This window comes from Rhinolophus hipposideros (assembly GCF_964194185.1).
Source record: "Rhinolophus hipposideros genome assembly, chromosome: 6".
NCBI classification, from domain to species: domain Eukaryota; kingdom Metazoa; phylum Chordata; class Mammalia; order Chiroptera; family Rhinolophidae; genus Rhinolophus; species Rhinolophus hipposideros.
This window is the reverse complement of record NC_138052.1, coordinates 2,539,697-2,561,887: the sequence shown is the minus strand read 5'-3', so window position 1 is coordinate 2,561,887 and position 22,191 is coordinate 2,539,697. Positions and strand designations below refer to the sequence as shown.

Below are 22,191 nucleotides of genomic sequence, written 5' to 3'. Positions count from 1 at the left end.
GTTAATTAGAGTGGGCTTGTGAGCTGGCAGGATGGGACAGGCAAAGAGTTAACAAGAGTGAGCTTGTAAGCTAGCAGGAACAAGATTAAAAATTAACTAATGGGCTCTGAATCCCCCAGCAAGCACGGAGCCTGCATGACAAGCACCTTACACGCAACAAAACCCCCTGCAAACTAACAAACACCCATCATAGATGGGAACAGGACAGTTCCCAGGAGAAGACAACTGTAATGGCAGCCCCCCTGCAAGGTGACAAGCACCCTACATCCTGCATGGAATAATAAAAAACCCAAGCACTCCTCATCGATGCAGCTGTACCTATCAGGCTCTACCCTGGTAAACCTCCCTTTGCCAGTATTTCTATTTCAAACAGAACTCTCTCTTTCTCTGCCTAACTTTTTCTCTTTCTTTCTTTTTTTTATTATTTTTAGGTGTACAAAACAATGTAATAGACATTTATACCCCTCACAAAGTGGTAACTCACCTCCCCCTATCTACTATCCCTCTGACATCATATATAGCTGTTACAATTGCACTGAGTGTATTCCCTATGCTGTACTCCACATCCTGTGACACACACACACACACACACACATATAATTATAGTTGACATTCATTATTATTCAGCTTCAGGTATACACTACAGTGGTCAGGGACATGACGGAAGACATAGGCACATATGCTGACTGACCCAGTCCCACCCTCCGAGTGCTACAAACGTACTCCAGAAGAAAAAGTAGCAGTGTCAGATGAAAAGAACAGAATATTTACAGCTCTGAGAACTGCAGCTCCCCCAGCCCCAGACTCAGGTCGCAACTAATTCCAGTGAAAGAGAAGGAAGTATAGGGGCAAGATAACTGTGGACTAGTAGTCACCATCTCTCAGAGCCATCCCTTACAACCCACCATTCCCCCACCTCCAACTATCTGGGTGGATCCAGGCAGGGGTAAACAGAGGTTCTGAGACACACAAGCTCTGAATCTGGTTGCAGGAAGAGCTTTGGGACTTCAGAAGCTCTCCACATCCCCCCTCCATTGAGGTGGTTCTCCGAGAGCCAGGCAACCTGCTCAGAGGAGAAACCCACCGCTTTCCAGAGACCTCCCCCTCCCCCACCATTGCATGAGAAGCTGGAACAGTGCAAGAGAAAATATAATCTACAGTATGAGATAGAATAAAAGGCTGCAGTGGGAGAGACAATAAAACATTCCACCAACATCTACCGGAAAGCAAAAGAAAGACCTCTTCCAATCAACCTGTTGTAGAACCCACTCCTGTAGATACCCACAAAGAGAAATAATTCATTAATTGGTGTGACTAATCAAGGTTAACAAGGCAGCTCAGAAACAAAATGAAAAGTCTCCAGAAGATAAACTCAAAGACATGGGAATATGTGACTTAAATGACAAAGAATTCAGGATTGCAGTTCTGAAAAAAATCAACAAAATGCAAGAAAATCGACAGGCAGTTTAATGGACTCAGAAACACAAGGAACAAAATGAACATCATCCCAGAGATTGAAATTTTAAAAAAAGAACCAAATAGAATTTCTGGAGATTAAGAACTCAATAAAAGAAATGAAGAATGACATAGTCAGCGTAGGTAATAGGGCTGACCAGATGGAGGAAAGAATCAGACATCAAAGATAGAAATCTGGAACTGACACAAATTGAAGATGAGAGAGATTTAAGAGTTAAAAGAAGTGAAAGAAATCTACAAGAACTTTCTGACTCCATCAGAAAGAGCAACATAAGAATAATGGGCATACCAGAAGGAGAAGAAAAGGAGATGGGAACAGAGACTATTTTTAAACAAATAGTGGATGAGAACTTCCCAAACTTGTGGAAAGAACTGGATCCTCAAATCCAATAAGTGAATACCAATCCCAACAGGCCATCTCCAAGGCACACTGTAGTAAAGCTGTCAAAAATTAATGACAAAGAAAGAATTATCAAGGCAGACAGAGAAAAGAAGATGGCAACCTACAAAGGAAAGCCCATTAGATTATCATCAGATTATTCAGTAGAAACTCTACAAGCCAAGAGGGAGTGGAATCAAATATTCAAACTACTGAGAGAAATTATGAGCCAAGAATAATCTATCCCGCAAAGATATCCTTTAGATATGGAGGAGGAATAAAGACCTTTCCAGACATACAGAAGCTGAGGGAATTTTCTGACACATGACATGCACTACAAGAAATACTGAAGGATTTCTCTGAAGCTTAGTGATGTTGAGCATATTTTCATGTCTATCGGCCATTGGTATGTCCTCTACAGAGAAATGACTGTTCAGGTCCTCTGCCCATTTTTTTTTAATTTATTGGGGTGACAATTGTTAATGAAATTACATAATTTCAGGTGTACAATTCTGTATTACATCATCTATAAATCCCATTGTGTGTTCACCACTCTGCCCATTTTTTAAATTGGATTGTATTTTTGTTGATGAGTTGTATATGTTACTTATATATTTTATATTTGGGATACTAGCTCCTTATCAGAGGCATTGTTTGCCAAACAATAAACTTTAAAAAAAAAATGGGACTGTGAACTGAATCCACTTAAAGTGAATTTTTCTTTTTTCAATGTTTAAGACAAATCTTTACACGCTTCCCTGCAGTTTTGCTAGTGAACTTCGGGTAAATAATCAGACCCTCTCAGGCCTGAGGAAAGATATGTTGTCACTCCTTTTGTAGTGCTTGCCTTCCTGTATTAAAACTGCATCTCAAATTAAAGTAGGATAAAAAATTTTTAAGTGATTTTTAAATACTCAGGGTTCTAGTTTTTAACCAATTTATATTGTTTCCAACATTAAAATCAGAATCATATAAAAAGGATTCTGATCTTTGTGCAAAACTTCATACAACTGATTTATAAAAGAAATCTTTACCAAGTGCCAATCATGGTGCTTGCTATATACAGGCTTTCAAATTGATGGACACTTCCTCAGCCAAGGTACCGTGCTTAGCATTGTCAGCGATCATTCATGTTGACAGCAAGTACTACTGGTAGGATGAGAATGCTTTTTGTTTCTTTTTACCTATGTGGTCTTCTTACCAAACAAACCCTGTAATTCCAGTGCAATCATTTAAAAAGAAAGAAAAAGACATCTGGGGTTGGCCCGGTGGCTCAGGTAGTTGGAGCTCTGTGCTCCTAACGCCGAAGGCGGCCAGTTAGATTCCCACATGGGCCAATGCCAGATGGCTCAGTTGATTGGAGTGCAGGCTCTCAACCACAAGGTTCCCAGTTCGACTCAACTGCCCACATGGGATGGTGGGCTTTGCTCCCTGCAACTAAGATTGAGCACAGCACCTTGAGCTGAGCTGCCGCTGAGCTTCCGGATGGCTCAGTTGGTTGGAGTGCGTCCTCTCAACCACAAGGTTTCTGGTTCGACTCCTGCAAGGGATGGTGGGCTGCGCCCTGTGGAACTAACAACGGCCACTGGACCTGGAGCTGTCTTTGCCCTCCATAGCTAAGATGGAAAGGACAACTTGACTTGGAAAAGTCCCGAAAGTACACACTGTTCTCCCAATAAACTCCTGTTCCCCTTCCCCAATAAAATCATAAAATAAAAAAAAGGATATCAAAAACCCAAACTGAAACATACTCCACATAATACTTGACAAGTATACTCAATAAATTTCAAGGTAATAAAAAACATGGGAGGCACGAGCAAATGTCACAGACCAGTGGAAGCTAAGGAGACATGACAATTAAGTGTGATGTGGTATAATGGATGAAATCTTGGAATACAAAAACACTAGAGAAAAACTAGAAAAACCCGAAAAATGTGTTTAGTTAATAAAATATCGATGTTAGTTAAGACAAATATATCAGTGTAATTTAAAATGTTAACAAGGGGAACTGTGTGAGGAATTACTGTTGTAACTATTTTTTAAATCTACGACTATTCCAAACAAAATCAAAATAAAAACAATTTAAGTACTCCACGTTAGATCATTCCTGTAAACCAACAATTTTCTGAAAAATCAAGCATGTAGAGATGCCTTTTGACTCTGATTTCCTTCTTGGTTGTGCAATAAGCTCTCGTGTACCAACATGTCAAGACACTGAGGAGAGGCAAACACATTCTCTTAACTGCTGGAACTCTGCAGCCAGGACTGCTGGCCCAGTCTGTGCTACACCAGCCCTGGAGATGCCATGATACAGCCTTTATCCAGCTTTGGAAGCCGCTAAGTTAATTACTGATAAGTCAGTGTCAAAAAAATACCTGTTCTCCACTTAGTGTTACAATTATACCGTCATTTTCCCTCACACCATATCAACACAACATGGAGAATAGAAAACTTACAAAAGCAATCAATTGACCTATTGTCCACATGCTCTATCAGATCATACTAGCAGGAAGCAAAATACCCAGGGTTCAGAGAAGTTTTTAGTGGCCCAGGTTTTAAAAATGAGAATTTCAGTTACTTCTCAGTGCTGACCAAACCATGTAGCCTGAAATGATGACAGATTGACCAAATATTTCCTTGGTTAAGGAAATATTGTTTCCCCAAAATGTGTTTTTCAGTATCAAAGTGATATTTCTGACATGAAACTAGCCCTGATTTTATTCCAATTTTAAAACCTGCTATCCAAGAAGGGTAGAAATTAACTAGTTTGCAATGCTGCAGTGTGAGCAAGCACCATGGGGTTGGGAAAGATCCTAGACAGGAGGCTCAGGCCACATGCAAACAAGAGGGCTAAGAAGACTTGCTTTTTAATTACTCCATGCAACACAAATGATAAATGGCATAAAATGAAGGCCAAAAAAACATGTTAAGAATTACCATCCACTACACCCTCCCCACCCCCGCACACACACACTCACACAAGAATCATTGAGAAATCTCATGGATCGACAAGGTCCTAGAAAAATGGGGCCAGACTAATATTCAGACATAGCACGCAGGCCAAAGTCTAACAGCATCAAGCTGACGAAAGCCAACAGAAGCAGCACTTACACTGTCACTCAAAAAAAGAAAGTGACCAGTTCCAGAGCAGTTTGGGCTACTGCCTCATACTAGAAGCAGTAATGAAATCTGTTACATACGTATAGCGATGTACCACATAGCTCACACACTAGTCACAAACATTTATTGGTGTTCTCCACACAGTTCACGTTCTTCTTCCATCTTTAAAATATCACATTCCATAGTGTTTGTGCATAGGTAAATATTTTCCTTTATTTTTTGTATAAAACTTAGTATTACATATAAATCACAAGTTTCAGTACATCAGGCTAAGTGAAGAATTTATCATCAATTTTTAAACTAATACATTTCTTCAGGGGAAAAAATCTAATGCAAACTCAGTACATATTCAAAAATTATAATTATCAAAATACAATATTTCAGTCCAATCTTATTTCATCTGTAAGGAAGTTTACTTGGTGGTAAAGCCTTTGGTGTTTTTCCCTGAGATTTGTGATTTTTTTTTAAAGTTTAATGGGGTGACAATTGTCAGTAAATTTACATAGATTTCAGGTGTACAATTCTGTAATACATCATCTATATCGCCCATTGTGTGTTCATCACAGAGACAGTTCCCTTTCCATCACCATATATTCGACTGTTTAGTGTCTTCTACTACCCACTTACCCTCATAAACTATTGTCTATGTCTATGACATAGACATAAACTATAAACATAAACTATGTCTATGTCTATTGTCTATGAGTTTGTTTCTTTGACTTGTTCTTTTGTTGTTTTCACTTTTATATACCACATATCAATGAAAACGTATACTTCTTTACTTTTTCTGACTTATTTCGCTTAGCATTATAATTTCAATATCCATCCATGTTGTCACAATTGGTACTATTTCATCTTTTCTCATGGCAGAATAGTATTCCATTGTGTACATATACCACAACTTCTTTACCCATTCATCTATCGAAGGACACTTTGGTTGATTTCTAATGAAGTCGTCTAATTATTCAGGACATTCAACAGAAGTCCTCTTCTTCATGTGTAGTCTGTGATATAGAATGATAGGTTGAGTTCTGATAGGTCTTCTGACATTTTATTATATTTATAGCATTTCATCACACTCTAGCAGATAGTTGCCTAAACTATATGCATTTAACCAAGACACAAATCTGGAGGAGCTCAACAGAGTACAAACCTAATTCTTGCTTAAGAAAAAAAAACATAGAAACAAACAAAAACCTGGTGAAGATCTGTTAGTGGGGAATTCTCTTTCACCCATATTCAGACTCTAGCTTCTTTAAGCTCATGTTCTATGTTCAATACACAGCACCCAAGTCTTCCATGAAATTTTCTCCATTCCAGTATAACACAGAAAGCAACAATATAATGTGACTTTTCAAGGCCAGATTTAAATGGAATAGTACCATAATCCATGAGCAAACCCACCTGGACAGGGAAATTTAAACAAGCTATATACCTAGCACAAAAAGAAAGGAAAAAATCTGTCAGTCTATGTACCATGAGCTTTACCACCATGCTACGAGTTCCTGTGGGACATTTCACATTTGTTCCATACAAGAATTTTCTCTCTGCTGTGCATTCTGTTGTGATGTACTCTAAGAGCTGCCTTTTGGACAAAAGTTTTCCCACATTCATTCATTCATAGGGTTTCTCCCGTGTGAATTCTCTGATATGCACACAGTGTGTCCTGTGGGAGAAACTTTTATCCACATTCATTATATTCAGTGTTTCTGTCCTGTGTTAATTCTTTGATGGATTATGAGGGCTGCTTTATGGACAACTGCTTTCCCACATTACATTCATAAGGTTTTTCCCCCTTTGTGAATTCTCTTATGTCCACTGAGAAATGAATTCTGAGAGGTGGTTTTAACATTCAGTACATTCATAGTTTTTCACCTGTAAAAATCCTTTGATGTGTACTGAGTTGTATCTCTGGAAAAAGTTTTACCACATTCATAGGTTTTCTCCTGTGTGTTCTCTGATGTGTTCTGAGAGCTGAACTACAGGCAAAATATCTCCCACAGTCATTAGGTGCATAAAGTTTCTCTCCTGTGTCAATTCTGTTGTATTCTAAGTCCTGAATTGTGAGCAAAAGTATTCCCACATTCATTACATTCCTAGGGTTTCTCCCATGTGAATTCAACGCTGAGAGTTGAATTTCCAGGAAGTTTTCAAATATTCCTTATATCCTTAGAGTTTGACACCTGTGTGAATTCTCTGATGTGTACAGAAAGTTTTTCCACATTCATTACATTCATAGATTCTTCCATGTGTGAAATTTCTGATGTGTGTGTCCCTTGGGAGAAAGTTTTTCAATTCATTATATTCATAGGGTTTCTCACTGTGAATTCTCTGACATTTCCTGAGATGTGGTGTCTTAAAGAAAGTATACAGTATTCAGTACATTCACAGGGTTTCTCCCATGTGAATTTTCTGGTGTACCCTGAGGATTGAATTGCCAGGAAGTTTTCCCACATTCTTTACATCCTTAGGATTTACACCTGTGTGAATGCTTTTGTGTGTACACAGGTGTATCTACTGACGGAAAAGTTTTCCCACATTCATCATATTCACAGGGTTTCTCCCATGTGAATCCTCTTTTATACCCTGAGGATTAAATTATCAGCACACATTTTCCCACATTCAGGACATCCATAAGGTTTCTACCCTGTGTGATATTTTTGATGTATGGACAGGTGTGTCTTTTGGGAGAAAGTTTTCCCACATACATTACATTCATAGGGTTTCTCCCCTGTGTGAATTCTCTGATGTGCATTCAGGTATGTCCTTTGGGAGAAAGATTTCCCACATACATTACATTCATATGGTTTCTCCCCTGTGTGAACTCTCTGATGTCCATTCAGGTTTGTCCTACGGGAGAAAGTTTTCCCACATTCATTACATTCATAGGGTTTCTCCCCTGTGTGAATTCTCTGATGTACATATAGGTGTGTCTTTTGGGAGAAAGTTTTCCCACATAGATTACATTCATAGGGTTTCTCCCCTGTGTGAATTCTCTGATGTACATATAGGTATGTCTTTCGGGAGAAAGTTTTCCCACATAGATTACATTCATAGGGTTTCTCCCGTGTGTGAATTCTCTGGTGTCTTCTAAGATGTGAATTGTGGGCAAAAGTTTTCCCACATTCATTACATTCATAGGGTTCCTCACATGTGTGAATTCTCTGGTGTACCCTGAGGACTGAATTACGAGCAAAAGTTTTCCCACATTCAGTACATTCATAGGGTTTCTCCCCTGTGTGAATTCTCTGGTGTACCCTGAGAATTGAATCATCAGCAAAAGTTTTTCCACATTCATGACATCCGTAAGGTTTCTCCCCTGTGTGAATTCTCTGATGTCTTCTAAGGCCTGACTGTTGGGCAAAAGTTTTGCCACATTCACTACATTCATAGGGTTTCTCCCCTGTGTGAATTCTCTGATGTACATACAGGTTTGTCCTTCGGGAGAAAGTTTTCCCACATTCATTACATTCATAGGGTTTCTCCCCTGTATGAATTCTCTGGTGTACCTTTAGGGTTGAATTAGCAGCAAAAGTTTTTCCACATTCATGGCATCCATAAATTTTCCCCCCTGTGTGAATTCTCTGATGTACACACAGGGTTGTCCTTTGGGAGAAAGTTTTCCCACAGTCTTTACATTGATAGGGTTTCTCCCCTGTGTGAATTCTCTGATGTACACATAGGGTTGTCCTTTGGGAGAAAGACTTCCCACATACAGTACATTCATAGGGTTTCTCCCCTGTGTGAATTCTCTGATGTCTTCTAAGGCCTGAATTGTGGGCAAAAGTTTTCCCACATTCATTACATTCATAGGGTTCTTCACATGTGTGAATTCTCTGGTGTACCCTGAGGACTGAATTACGAGCAAAAGTTTTCCTACATTCAGTACATTCATAGGGTTTCTCCCCTGTGTGAATTCTCTGGTGTACCTTTAGGGTTGAATTAGCAGCAAAAGTTTTTCCGCATTCATGACATCCGTAAATTTTCCCTGCTGTGTGAATTCTCTGATGTACACACAGGGTTGTCCTTTGGGAGAAAGTTTTCCCACAGTCTTTACATTCATAGGGTTTCTCCCCTGTGTGAATTCTCTGATGCATTCTAAGGCCTGCATTGTGAGCAAAAGTTTTCCCACATTCATTATATTCATGGGGTACCTCACATGTGTGAATTCTCTGGTGTACCCTGAGGACTGAATTACAATCAGAAGTTTTCCCACATTCAGTACATTCACTAGGTTTTTCTCCAGTGTCAATTCTCTGCTGTTCTTTCAATTGTGCCTTCTTGGAGAATGATTTCCCACATTTACTACTTTGATAGCATTTCATCTCTGTGTGTGTTCTCTGGTGTGCTAAAAGAACAGGTTTCTTGAAAGATTTCCCAAATCCATTCTTACCATAAGGTTTCTTCCTTGTGTGAACTATCAGATGATCACTGAGTTTTGATGTCTGACAGTAAGTTTTCCTACATTCACTACACTCACAGAGACTGACACCCATATGATTAGCAGGATAACGAACAGTCTGTGAATTTGAAGAAAAGGCTTTTCTGCTTTCCTCATATTCATGCATTTTCTCCCCTGAGTGGGTCCTTTGATGCTGAATGAGGTGAGCTTTCTTGTAAAAGGATTTGCTGCATTCATTATTTTCAAATGACTTCTCTCCTTTGTCAGTTTTGTGATATACACTGGGAAGTGAGTTTTGATACAAGCATTCCCCATATTTAGTACACTCATAGAATTTCTCTTCTGCTTGAGTTCTCTGATGTATTGTTAGGTCTAATTCCTGGCAGTGGACATCTGTACATCCATTAAAAACAGAGAAATTGTCTCCAGTTTGTGTCTTCTGAGGCACTAGATAGGCTGATATCTGGCTCAAGTTTTCTTCATGTTTACTGCTTTCAAAAGCACTCTGTCTTGTGACAGTTCGCTGAGGTTGAGTGCAAGGTGAATTCTTGCTGAAGTTATTTCCACTTTCATTACACTCATAGTTTATCATAGCCCTGTGAACTTTATTGAATTCCACAATGGTGGTTTTGTCACAGGATCTCCCACATTCACTAATATCACAGCATTTCTCTGTTGTGCCAGCTCTTATTGGGTTAAATACAGTTGCTTTATCACAGTTTTTCCAAAATTCATCGTCGTGACAGGATTCCTCTCCTGTTAGACAATTCTGAGCTGTAATACAGACAACAGTCTCATCATGTAAAACTTTTCCAAGTTCATTATGTTCAAAAGGCTGTTCCACAGTTTGAAATTTCTGATGACATTCTTCACAACTGACAGCATTCACATTTTTATTATATTTGTAAGATTGCTCTTCAATAAGAGTTCTCTCATGTTTAATATCAAGCTGCAACTTTTCATATACATTCGTGTAATCAGCCTTTTTTCTTGAACAGTTTCTACCACTAACAATCAATTCAGAAACAACTGGCAAATTCGTTTTACATGAGTCACATTTACAGGGCATTTTTCTTGAAAAATGGGGACTTATGTCCAGATTAATTGGTTGTCTTACAATTTTCTGCCCTTCTTTACTCAATGTTTTGTTGTTACTGATTATTACTTGCCACAGAGCTTTCTCTTGTTTTTCCTGGTTCTCCGTAATGTGGACATCAACTTTGTAATATTCTAAAATGACAAAAATGGAAAACATTGTGTGAATCTCACATTTCTTACTGAGAGGAGCTTACAGGCATATGCCTTATCGTGTTTTGTATGCTTTCTAGTCATGTTTCTAAAATTAATAATTCATGCACACAGAGAAAAAGACATACAGTCAGTATCTCTGTGTGTGTGTCTCTCTCTATCCCCCTTCATCCATGTCGTTTAAAACAAAGAAACAAACAAACATACAAACATAGCTGTTATTTCCAGTCCTAACCAACATGGAGCAGCCCAACTTTACCCAGGTCCTCCCTCTTTCAATTGGAAATCCCTGAAAAAAAAATTAACAAACAAATGAAGATGCTACAAAATAAAAGATGAACTCTTGGACTTAAGAAATGACATAGAAAAGAATTCCAAAATTTTCTTTCTACTTCTCATGTATCTTATATGGGGTGCTCGAGTGCTAGAGAAGCCTGTGATCAAAGCCAAAGAGACAAAGAGACAAAAGAGCTCCAAGAAAATATTTTATCTTCTAGCCAAAGATCTCAGAAAATGGTGATCTAACAGAACAGAAAAACTTTTTGACAATACTCATCACACTCAAGCTCTGCCCTCCACCACCCCCAAAAAATAGAAAAAAAGAAACACTCTTCTCTATGGTTTTACCACAGATATAAAGAATTTCTATACACTTTGTATATAAAGGATTTGTATACACTGAAATTTCACAGCCAAACCAAGAACTCATAGGAAACATCATGAAGAATCCTGAGAAATTTCCATGCAAAAGACATTCTGGTAGTTGGTCTCAGCAGACACTGCCAAAATTTCACCTGGAAACATTTTTTTTAAATCTATTTTATTAAATCTGCATGGGAAGAACAAATCTGTTCGTTTATGGCACTCATGGCCAATTCATAGGAGAACAAAAGAAGGAAACAAAACAGCCAGGAAAAAGAAAAGAGGCAGGAAGTCATGGTAAGCCCCATATTACAGCTAGAAGAGATGAAGCAGCATTTGTAAAAACCACACCCTCAAAAACCAGAAACAATACATTAAAAAGGACCTGAATTCATATTATTCTCAAATGCACACAAAGCATTCATAGATAGACCACAGTCTGTGCTGTAAGACAAATCTTTACAACTATAAAGAAGATAAATCATACAGTGTGATCTCAAGCCATACAGAAATTATTGTAAAAATCAGTAACACCAAGTTACCTGGAAAAATACAAAAATAATTCTATATTCATACAGTTCCTATTAAACCCTTGATCAAAGTGTATGTCTCACAGAACCTTAAGATACTTTTGAGGGGCACTGTCACAGAAATGGAGGCATGAGGAGTGCTACTTAAAATCTCCTCTGGAAGATACAACAAAATGAACAGCTATAATTCAACAAAAGTTTCTGTGCACAGCACACAGGCATATCTGAGAGACCCACAAATTGAATCATCTAAAGGAGAGAAAATTATGTGCATAGCGGAGGAGGGAAGGTGGAAGTGCTAGGATGTGGGCCACAGGTCGCAGGACGCAGACAGGAGCTTGATGCAGCTTCAGGAGAGAAAATAATTTGGGCTGCAATTGTACCCCCTATACACACAGTCCTCACCGAGGGATCAGCATAATACGGCTGAATCCAGCATATGCAGCAGAGAACTCAGAAGACTGAAAGACTGAATACTCATACAGAAGGATGAGAAACGTGATTTAAGGACTCACTGCCAGGCAGAAAACAGAGAACAAAGACACGGAGCCTGGCCACCTCCCACCACCTTTCCAAAGCTTGCCTCACCCACACCCTCCCAGTATTAGAAGCAGGCTACAGAAGAAACAGTAGAAGTGTCAGATTAAAGAACAGAATATCTACAATCCTGAGAACTGCAGTCACGCAGCTATAGATTCACAGCGCAACTAATTCTGAGGAAACGGAAGGAACCGTAGGGGCAAGGAAACTGTAGGTGAGTAGTTGCCATTGTTCAGAGCCACAAGAGAATCAACCACCTCTCACAGCCCACCCCATCCCCACCTTACTGGGAGGCATCACAGGAAGGGCAACCAGAGCCACTGAAACACACAGGCTCTGCATCCGGCTGTAGGGGGAGCACTGGGAATTCAGAAGCTCACAACTGTATCACTTTCCACATTCCCTGATGGAGGCGGTGCCCTGAGATCTACGTGACCTACTCACAGAGAACCCCACCTTCCAGGGAATCCCACATTATGTGAGAAGCCAGAATAGTGCAAGAAAAAATATAACACTACAGTATGAGAGAAAATAAAGGCTGTGGACAGAAAGAAAATAAAACATTGTACCAACACCTACTGGAAAGCACAGGAAAAACCTCTTTATATCAATGTACTGCAGACCCACTCCTGCTGATGTCCAGGAAGAGAAATAATAATTAATTAATTACTATGAACAACCAAGGTAACAAGGCAGCTCAGAAATAAAATAAAGAATCTGCAGAAAATGAACTCAGAGACATGGAAATTTGTGACTTAAATGACAGAGAATTCAAGACTGCAGTTCTAAATAAACAACAAGATGCAAGGAAACACAGAAAGGTAGTTTAATGAACTCAGAAACACAATCAAAGAACAAAATGAACATTATCTCAAAGAGATTAAAAATTTTAAAAAGAACCAAATAGAAATTCTGGAGATGAAGAACTCAATAAAAGAAATGAAGAATGAAATAGCCAGCTTAGATAAGAGAGCTGACTAGTTGGAGGAAAGAATTAGTGACACTGAAGATAGAAATCTGGAACTGATGAAAAAAGAGAGAGACTTCAATAAAAAAAAAAAAAATGAAAGACCTCTACAAGAACTTTCTGACTCCATCAAAAAGAGCAACATAAGAATAATGCAGATAGCAGAAGGAGAAGAAAGGGAGAAGGGAACAGAAAGTATATTCAAACAAACAGTCGACAAGAACATCCCAAACTTTTGGAAAGAACTGGATCCTTCAATCCAAGAAGCAAATAGAACACCTAATTACCTCAATCCCAACAGGCTTTCTCCAAGGCACACTGTACTAAAGCTGTCAAAAATTAATGACAAAGAGAATTCTCAAGGCAGCCAAGGAAAGAAGATGGTAACCTACAAAGAAAGCCCATTAGATTATCATCAGATTTTTCAGCAGAAACTCTACAAGGCAGGAGGGAATGGAACCAAATATTCCAACTATTGAAAGAGAGAAATTATGACCCAAGAATAATATATCCAGCAAAGATATCTTAGATATGTATCTCTGACATACAGAAGCTGCAGAAATTTCCAATACATGACCTGCATTACAGGAAATACTGAAGGAGGCTATTCATCCTGAAACAAAAAATAAAGAATATAAAACCATGAGTAGTATTATGAAAAGACAGAAAGAAGTAGAAAACGGCAACCACTACACAAAATATGACACTACATGTACATAAATGGTAAAGAAGGAACATTTAAAAAAAGGAGTAAGAATAAAAGACAACTTGCTACTGCAACACAGAAATCAACTCACAGCATAAGTAGGGATAACTTGTGACAACAAAAACATAAAAGGGGAGAGAGTAAAGGTCTGAACCTACAAAGGAGAATGGAGATAAAAAGCATGCTGCAGGAAAAGGACTAATGTAAATATGAAATTTGCTTTCACGTAAATTTAATGGTAATCACTCAAAAAATAAAAAAGTCCAGAACTAAAACATATAAAAACAGAAGAAAACAGAAGGAAAAATCATAGAATATCACACACTGAAATACCAGACAGTAACAAACAGGCAAAGAAACAATGGAGACACAGATCCACCAGAAAACAAAAGATAGAATGATAGGAAATCCTCACGTATCAATAATCACCCTAAAGGTAAACGGACTGCACTCACCAATAAATAGGCACAGAGTAGCAGATTGAAACAAAAAACAAAGCCCATCCATATGTTGCCTCTAAGAGATGCATCTCAGCAACAAGGACAAATATAAACTCAAAGTGAAAGGGTGGAAATTGACAGCGCAAGCAAATGGTAACCAGACAAAAGCAGGTGTATCATACTTATATGCGACAGTCATCAATATTTATGCCCCCAATCAGGGAACACCAAAATATAGAAAGCAACTACTAACAGAACTAAAGGGAGAAATTGACCAAAACACAATTATAGTAGGGGACCTAAATACATCATTGACAACTATGGATAGATCATCCAAACAGAAAATAAAGAAAGAAATATCAGTCCAAATGACACACTAGATGAAATGGACATAATTGACAAGTAGTATAGAGCACTTCATGAAAGAACATCAGACTATGCGTTCTTTTCTAGTGTACATGGAACATTCTCAAGGATAGACCATATATTGGGACGTAAAACTAGCCTCAGGAAATTTAAGAAGGTTGAAATCATACCAAGCATATTCTCTGATCACAAGGTTTGAAACTGGACATCAACTGCAAAAAGAAAGCAGGAAAAACCACAAACATGGAGATTTAACAACATGCTTTTAAAGAACGACTCGGTCAAAGAAGTAAGAGAGATCAAAAGATACATAGAAACAAATGAGAATAAAAATACATCCTATCAAAATTATTGAGATGCACCTTTTCCTGGACAGATCTGAGTGAGCAGATCTTAGGGACAGATCTTAGTGAAGTTGGGGAAAGAGTCTTAAGAAGAGTCCATCAGAGAATGGTTACGGCCACAGCGACCTCTTTGGACTAAGACTTACCTGTAGCATTCTTATTCTTTTCGTATCAGATTTTATTAATGTATTGGGGCAGCGGAGGAGGAAATCAGGAGACAAGGACAGCCCCTGACTCTCTGGAGTTGTATTAGATAAGAAGTGTTTAAAAAAAAAAGAAAAGAAAAGAAAAACACCCTAGCAGTGCCATGTATTGAAAAAGCAATCAGATGTTTGTGTGCAAACTAGAAGAAAAGGACATGCTGGAGCTGGCAATTCCCTTTGAGAAGGTGACCAAGCCGACGCCTTGCCAGACCAGCTGAATTGCAGTTTACTTGAAATGTGATGTTTCGAATCCTAAATGAGATTCAGAAATCACCTATAATGGCCTCATCTTCAGACCTGGCTTTTCTTTTTTTTCATTACGGAGTAGTGTTAGTCAGTAATCATTACCTCTCCTCTGCACAAACTCACTTAACCTGAGGCATGGAGACTGTAATTTGGGAGATGAAGCCTCCAGCGTAAGGCAGCCTTGGGTACATGTGAGTCGTGCTTTTGTACTATCTGCCGAGGTGATCAGTGGTGGTCTGGGAGAGTAAGTTGGGAGGTTCAAGAGGCTGCCTGATGGGACCAGACAGAGGTGAGATTTCTTGCACCCCACCACCCAGGGACGCTTCCCTGCCCTAAGGCATGCCTTCTGCTGTAGGGAGGTGGGAACACAGTGGGCACACAGTGAAAGAGAGAAACATGGCTTCCAGATGGCCCTAGAGGATCCAGGGCGGCCAGAAGGACTATTTTACTTCAAGTTCCCAAAGAAGCAAATCCCAGGGTACTCAAGTCACAATGTTCGTGGAGTAGATGGGGGAAACTGACAAGCTCTCACATCACTCTGGACACAGGACATTATACAGGGTCTCAGCTCCCACTCCCTGCATACGATCATAGGATATGGTGAGGCCAAAAAGGAACACCAACAGAGCCAGCGATAGGGGAGTCATACCACTAATTCTCGCTGGCGGCTGGGTTTAAGACACAGGAAGCAGGAACCACACGATCCGCAATCTGCCATCCACTACTCTGCCAACCAACCAACCCCAGTTGCTGGCTGCAATCTGCCGTCTGCTTCTCTGCCTGCCAACCAACAAACCTAGCAACCAGTGTAGCCATGGAAGTTATATCAGTGGCTAATTGGCTAACAGGTTACAGCCAATGGACATCTACTACCCAAGCCAGCACCTTTCCATGTGAGGTTGAGAGCCTGGAAACTGCTCTCTGGGACTCTGTCCCCACACAGGACTTGTGGTATCTTGAGTTCTTACGTTTGAATATCATCTGGAGCCTGTTTATGCGACTCAGGGGGACCTGCCCCAGGAACCGCTGACTTTGCTCCGAAGCTGAGCGGGGAACACCCAGCTAACATGGACCTTTACTGCTTAAACTCCCGATGTGTCTGTGAGGAAGCGGCCTCTATGTGCTGGGTCCCGCAGAGGGAATACACCCGAGGGTCCTGGCAGAGGGCCAGGGGTACCCCAGCTTTGGACGAAATCTTACCAGGTGATGCAGAAGGAGAGAAGGAGGGAGGCCAAGAGTCTGAAAGGCAAAGTGTGGGCTGCTCAGGTTTGCACCCTCACCTTCCACTGGAATTTTTATAATAGAAGGCAAAAAATGCCCAGAGAGCCTGCATTTTCATTTAAGAACAATACTTTAGCAAAGATTTGGAAACACTTCAATAATGTGCATTGTTACTTCAAAACATTTTGACCGAGGTTGGGTGAGTTTGTTAAATGGCATAAATGAAATTCAGTTGGGTATATTTCCCATTATTCGATACGATTATTGAGCTAGATAAAAATAATCCTTTATTAGCTCAAATGTTGACTTACTGAGAAATAAGTGCCAATTTATAACTTAAAGAAATGAGCTCTAATTGTTGCAAGTTTATAAAAGAGCTGCTGGCTTCCTTAATCTGAAGGATTTTCTTTCAAATTGTCATTTGAACAAACACCAGGCTTCTTAAATCCTGCTGTAATTAGCTTTCAAGTATCCTATTAAACCTCTTCCACTTTCAGGACATCCAATTTAAAAAGCCCTCTTTAAAAAACATGTGTGTGTGGCTTTTTAAATTTAGATTATTAAAGAAATCAGGTTTCTTCATCCTCCCCCAAACAAAAAAACATGGGGACGCAGTGAAATCGGTAATAAGAGGGAAATTTATATCACTACAGGTCTATCTCAAGAAAGTAGAAAAATCCCAGACACACAACCTAATGTTACACCTGAAAAAACTAGAAAAGGGACAAATGAAACCCAAAGTCAGCAGAAGGAAAGAAATATTAAAAACCAGAGCAGAACTAAATGAAATAGAGAACAAAAAGACAATACAAAAAAATTAATGGAAGAAAGAGCTGGTTCTTTGAAAAGATTAATAAAATTGACAAACCCTAGGTTACACTAAGATAAAAGACACAAATAAAATCAGACAAGAAAGCAGAGAAGTTACCACGGATGTCACAAAAATATGAAGGATAATCCAAGAATACTATGAAGGACTATTTGCCACCAAATTCAATAATAATAGAAGAAATGGACAACTTCTTAGAAACATATAGTCTCCCTAGACTGAATCATGAAGAACAGTAAACTCTAAACAAACCAATCAATGGTAAGGAAATTAAATCAGTTATCCAAAACCTTCCGAAAGCAAAATCCCAGGCAGGACCAGATGGCTTCACTAGTGAATTCTACCAAACATTCAAAGAGAATCTAAACCTGTCCTCCTCAAACTCTTCCCAAAAAATGAAGAAGAGGCAATACCTCCTAACTCATTTTATGAAGCCAACATTACCCTGAAACCAAAACCTGGTAAGGAAAACACTAAAAAAGTAAATTACAGATCAATATCTCTGATGAATACAGATGAAAAAATGCTAAACAAAACTCCAGCAAATCGAATACAAAAATGCATTAAAAAGAATATATATCATGATGAAGTGGGTGGGGTTCATCCCAGGGACACAAGGATGGTTGAACATACAGAAATTGATCAATGTGATACACCAAAAAACAAATTAAAAGATAAAAATCATATGATTAAATCAATAGACGCAGAAAAAGCATTTGGCAAGAGACAATATTAATTTATATTTGAAACAATAAAATTGGTATAGAAGAATACCTTCACATAATAAACTCCATATATGACAAACCCTCAGCTGATATCATAGTTTATGGTATAAAACTGAGTATATGGTATAAAACTCTACGTTCAGGAACAAGACAGGGTTGTCACCTATCACCACAGTTATTCAACACAGTATTGGAAATCCCATCCAAAGCAATCAGGCAGGAGAAATAAATAAAGGCATCCAAATTGGGAATGAAGAAGTTTGTCACTTTTTACAGATGACATGATGCTTTACATAAAAAACCCTAAAAACTCCACCAAAAAGCTATTAGAAAAATAAACAAATACAGTAAAGTTGTTGGCTACAAAGTCAATGTACAAAAATCCTTTGCTTTCCTATATATTAAGAGTGAAATCTCAGAAAAAAAAATTTAAAAAGAAATTCCCTTTCCAATTGCAACAACAACAAAAAAATAGCTAGGAATAAACTTAAGAAATGATGTGAAGGACCTATACACCGAAAACTCTAAGACATTATAAAGAAAGTGAAGAAGACAGAAAAAAATGGAGACATTATGTGTTCATGTATTGGAAGAATCAACACAGTTAAAATGACCTTATTACTCAAAGCAATATACAGATTTAAAGCAATCACTATCAAAATCCCAATGGCATTTAAAAAAAAAAAAAAAAGAAGAAAAACTCAGCAGATTTCTATGGAACCACAAAAGACCCTGAATAGCCAAAACAGTCCTAAGAAAAAACAAAAATGCTGGAGGTATCATACTCCCTGACTTCAGCTTGTACTACAGAACAACAATAATCAAAACAGCAACAATAATCAAAACAGACCAATGGAATAGAACTGAAATCCCAGAAATAAACCCACATAAATATGGACAGATAATTTTTGACAAAGAAGCCAAAAACATACAACGGAGAAAAGAAAACCTCTTCAATAAATGGTGTTGGGGAAATTGGAAAGCCATGTGAAAAGAATGAAACTAGACGGCAATTTGTTGCTGTGTACCAAAATTAAGACAAAATTGATCAAAGACCTAACTATAAGACCTGAAACAATAAACTGCATAGAAGAAAGCATAGGTACTAAACTTATGGACCCTGGGTTCAAAGAGGATTTTATGAATTTGACTTCAAAGGTAAGGAAAGTAAAAACTAAAATAAATGAATGGGAATATATCAAACTACAAAGCTCCTGCACAGCAAAATAAACCAAAGGCAAAACAAAGAGGCAACCAACCAATGGGAGAAGATATTTGCAAACAATGTCTCTGATAAGAGGCAAATATCCCAAAATACAAGGAAACTCATACAACTAAACAAAAAGACAAAAACGTCAAACAATCCAATTGAAAAAATTGGCTGAGGACATGAATAGACATTTCTCCAAAGAGGAAAACAGATGGCCAATAGACATATGAAAGCATGCTCAATATCACTAATCATCAGAGAAATGCAAATCAAAAGCACAATGAAGTATCACTTCACAGCTGTTACAATGGTTTTCATTAACAAGACAAATAACAACTGTTGGAGAGGCTATGCAGAAAAAGGAACCCTCAAGCACTGTTGGTGGGAATGCAGATAGCTTTCCCATTAGAAATAAAAGACCTCCAACTAGTTACCTAAGCTCCTACTTAAGAAAATATACAAAGGGAAGGTAAATCAAAAGAAAATAATGATTGGAGAATAAAATTGAAAACAGAGACGAATTAAGCAAACCAAAGCTTACTCCTTTGAAAAGATTTTTTTAAAAAAATGATAAAAACCAACACAGAAAGAAATGAGAAAACACATGATCAATATCAGAAATAAGAGGGAATTTAACTCCTGACACAACAAACGTTAAAGAGATAATAAAGAATATTAAGAGAAACTCTCATGCCGTAAGTTTGACAATTTAGATGACATGGACACATTTCCTAAAAACAAAAACCTACCAACGTATCTCAGGCAGAAAAAATAACCCAAAGAGAATTGTTAAAGAAATTGAATATGTGGTCAAAATTATGTAGTTCAAAGGCAGCCCCAGGACTGGTGTTAACTAGTGATGTTAACTAGTGAATTCTACCAAACATTTAAAGAAGAAATAATGCCAATTTTACAAAATCTATTTGAGAACATTCAAGATGTGGGAATATTTCCTAAATGATTTTATAACCCCAGTATTACCCGCATTTCAAAACCAAAGAAACAGAATCCAAGAAAAAAAAAACAACCCTACAGACCAATACAATATCCTTCATGATATAAATGTAAAAATACTGAAAAACAGTAGCCTGAAGAATACAGCAACATATAAAAATAAATAAATCAGTATGAAGTGGGATTTATCCCAAGAATGCAAACTGTTGCAATATTCAAAAGTTAATCCATGTAATCCATCATATACATAACTGAAAGAATTAAACCCATACAATCATATATATTAAGATAACAAAACATGGCACTAAATTCAAAATCCATTCATTAACCTAATAAAAGAAATCTATGGGGGCCAGCCGGTGGCTCAGGCAGTTGGAGCTCCATGCTCCTAAGTCCGAAAGCTGCGGGTTCGATTCACACATGGGCAAGTAGGCTCTCAACCACAAGGTTGCTGGTTCAACTCCTTGACTCCCGCAAGGGATGGTGGGGAGCACCCCCTGAAAATAAGATTGAACATGGCACCTTGAGCTGAGCTGCCGCTGAGCTCCGGGATGGCTCAGTTGGTTGCCGCTGAGCTCCGGGATGGCTTAAGTAGGCTCTCAACCACAAGGTTGCCAGATGGACTCCCCTAAGGGATAGTGGGCTGTGCCCCCTGCAACTAACAACAGCAACTGGACCTGGAGCTGAGCTGCGCCCTCCACAACTAAGACTGAAAGGACAACAACTTGACACTGAATAGCACCGTCCACAACTAAGATTGAAAGGACAACACCTTGACTTGAAAAGGTCCTGGAAGTGCACACTATTCCCCAATAAACTCCTGTTCCCTTCCCCAATAAAATCTTAAAAAACAAAAAAAGAAAGAAATCTAAAGTAAGCTTATGGCTAACATCATACTTAAAAGTGAGAGACTGATTGCCTCATCCCTAAGACTGGGAAAAAAGGATGTTTACTCCCAGCACTTCTACTTAAGAGTGTAATGGAAGTTCCACCAATGCAACATGACAAGAACAAAAATGAAAGATGCAGAGTAAGTCTAAACAGAAAAGTTCCAAAAACATCTTTTAAAAAGCCCCTTGAACTAATAAGTGTTTTCAGCAAAGGCAAAATACAAAGCCAATATACAGAAGCCAATAACATATAAATATGACCAACTGGAATTTGAAATCAGATAAACATCATAATTTACCATAACACACAACATGCACACACAAGCGCATTCTCTCTCTCTCTCTCTCTCTCTCTCTCTCTCTCACACACACACACACACACACACACACACACACACACAATCTTGGTATCTCCATGTTGAAAACTACTGATGAAAAAATCATAATGAAAGAAATCAAGGAAATCTTAAATAAATGGAGAAGTATTTGTTATTTAGGGATTGTAAGGGCATATATTATTAAGATGTCAATTCTCTTTCATTTAATCTATAGATGGAATGCAATCCCAGCTGAAAGGCCAGCATGCTTTTTTGTAAATATCAAGAAACTCATTTTTAAATTAATGCAGAAGAAAGTTGGTGGACTCGCACTATCTTTTGAAGAATTAATAAGGTACTATAATATAGGCAATGTGCTCTTGGCATAAGGATATGCAGATGAATAAAGAAGAATAGAGATTCCATAAAAATGTAC

General features: G+C 38.4%; 1 protein-coding gene across 3 annotated transcripts in view; it reads right to left on the bottom strand.

The window, feature by feature from the left end:
• Window positions 1–5,171: 5,171 nt before the first annotated feature.
• LOC308499375 (uncharacterized protein) overlaps window positions 5,172–22,191 on the bottom strand; it is a 28,968-nt gene continuing 11,948 nt past the window's right edge. For all 3 annotated transcript variants that reach the window (XM_081052730.1, XM_081052732.1, XM_081052731.1), the window contains one exon: window positions 5,172–10,607. In XM_081052730.1, the coding sequence (XP_080908856.1) occupies window positions 7,618–10,607 (2,990 nt within the window). In that variant the 3' untranslated portion in view covers window positions 5,172–7,617. The remainder of the gene's footprint in view (window positions 10,608–22,191) is intronic.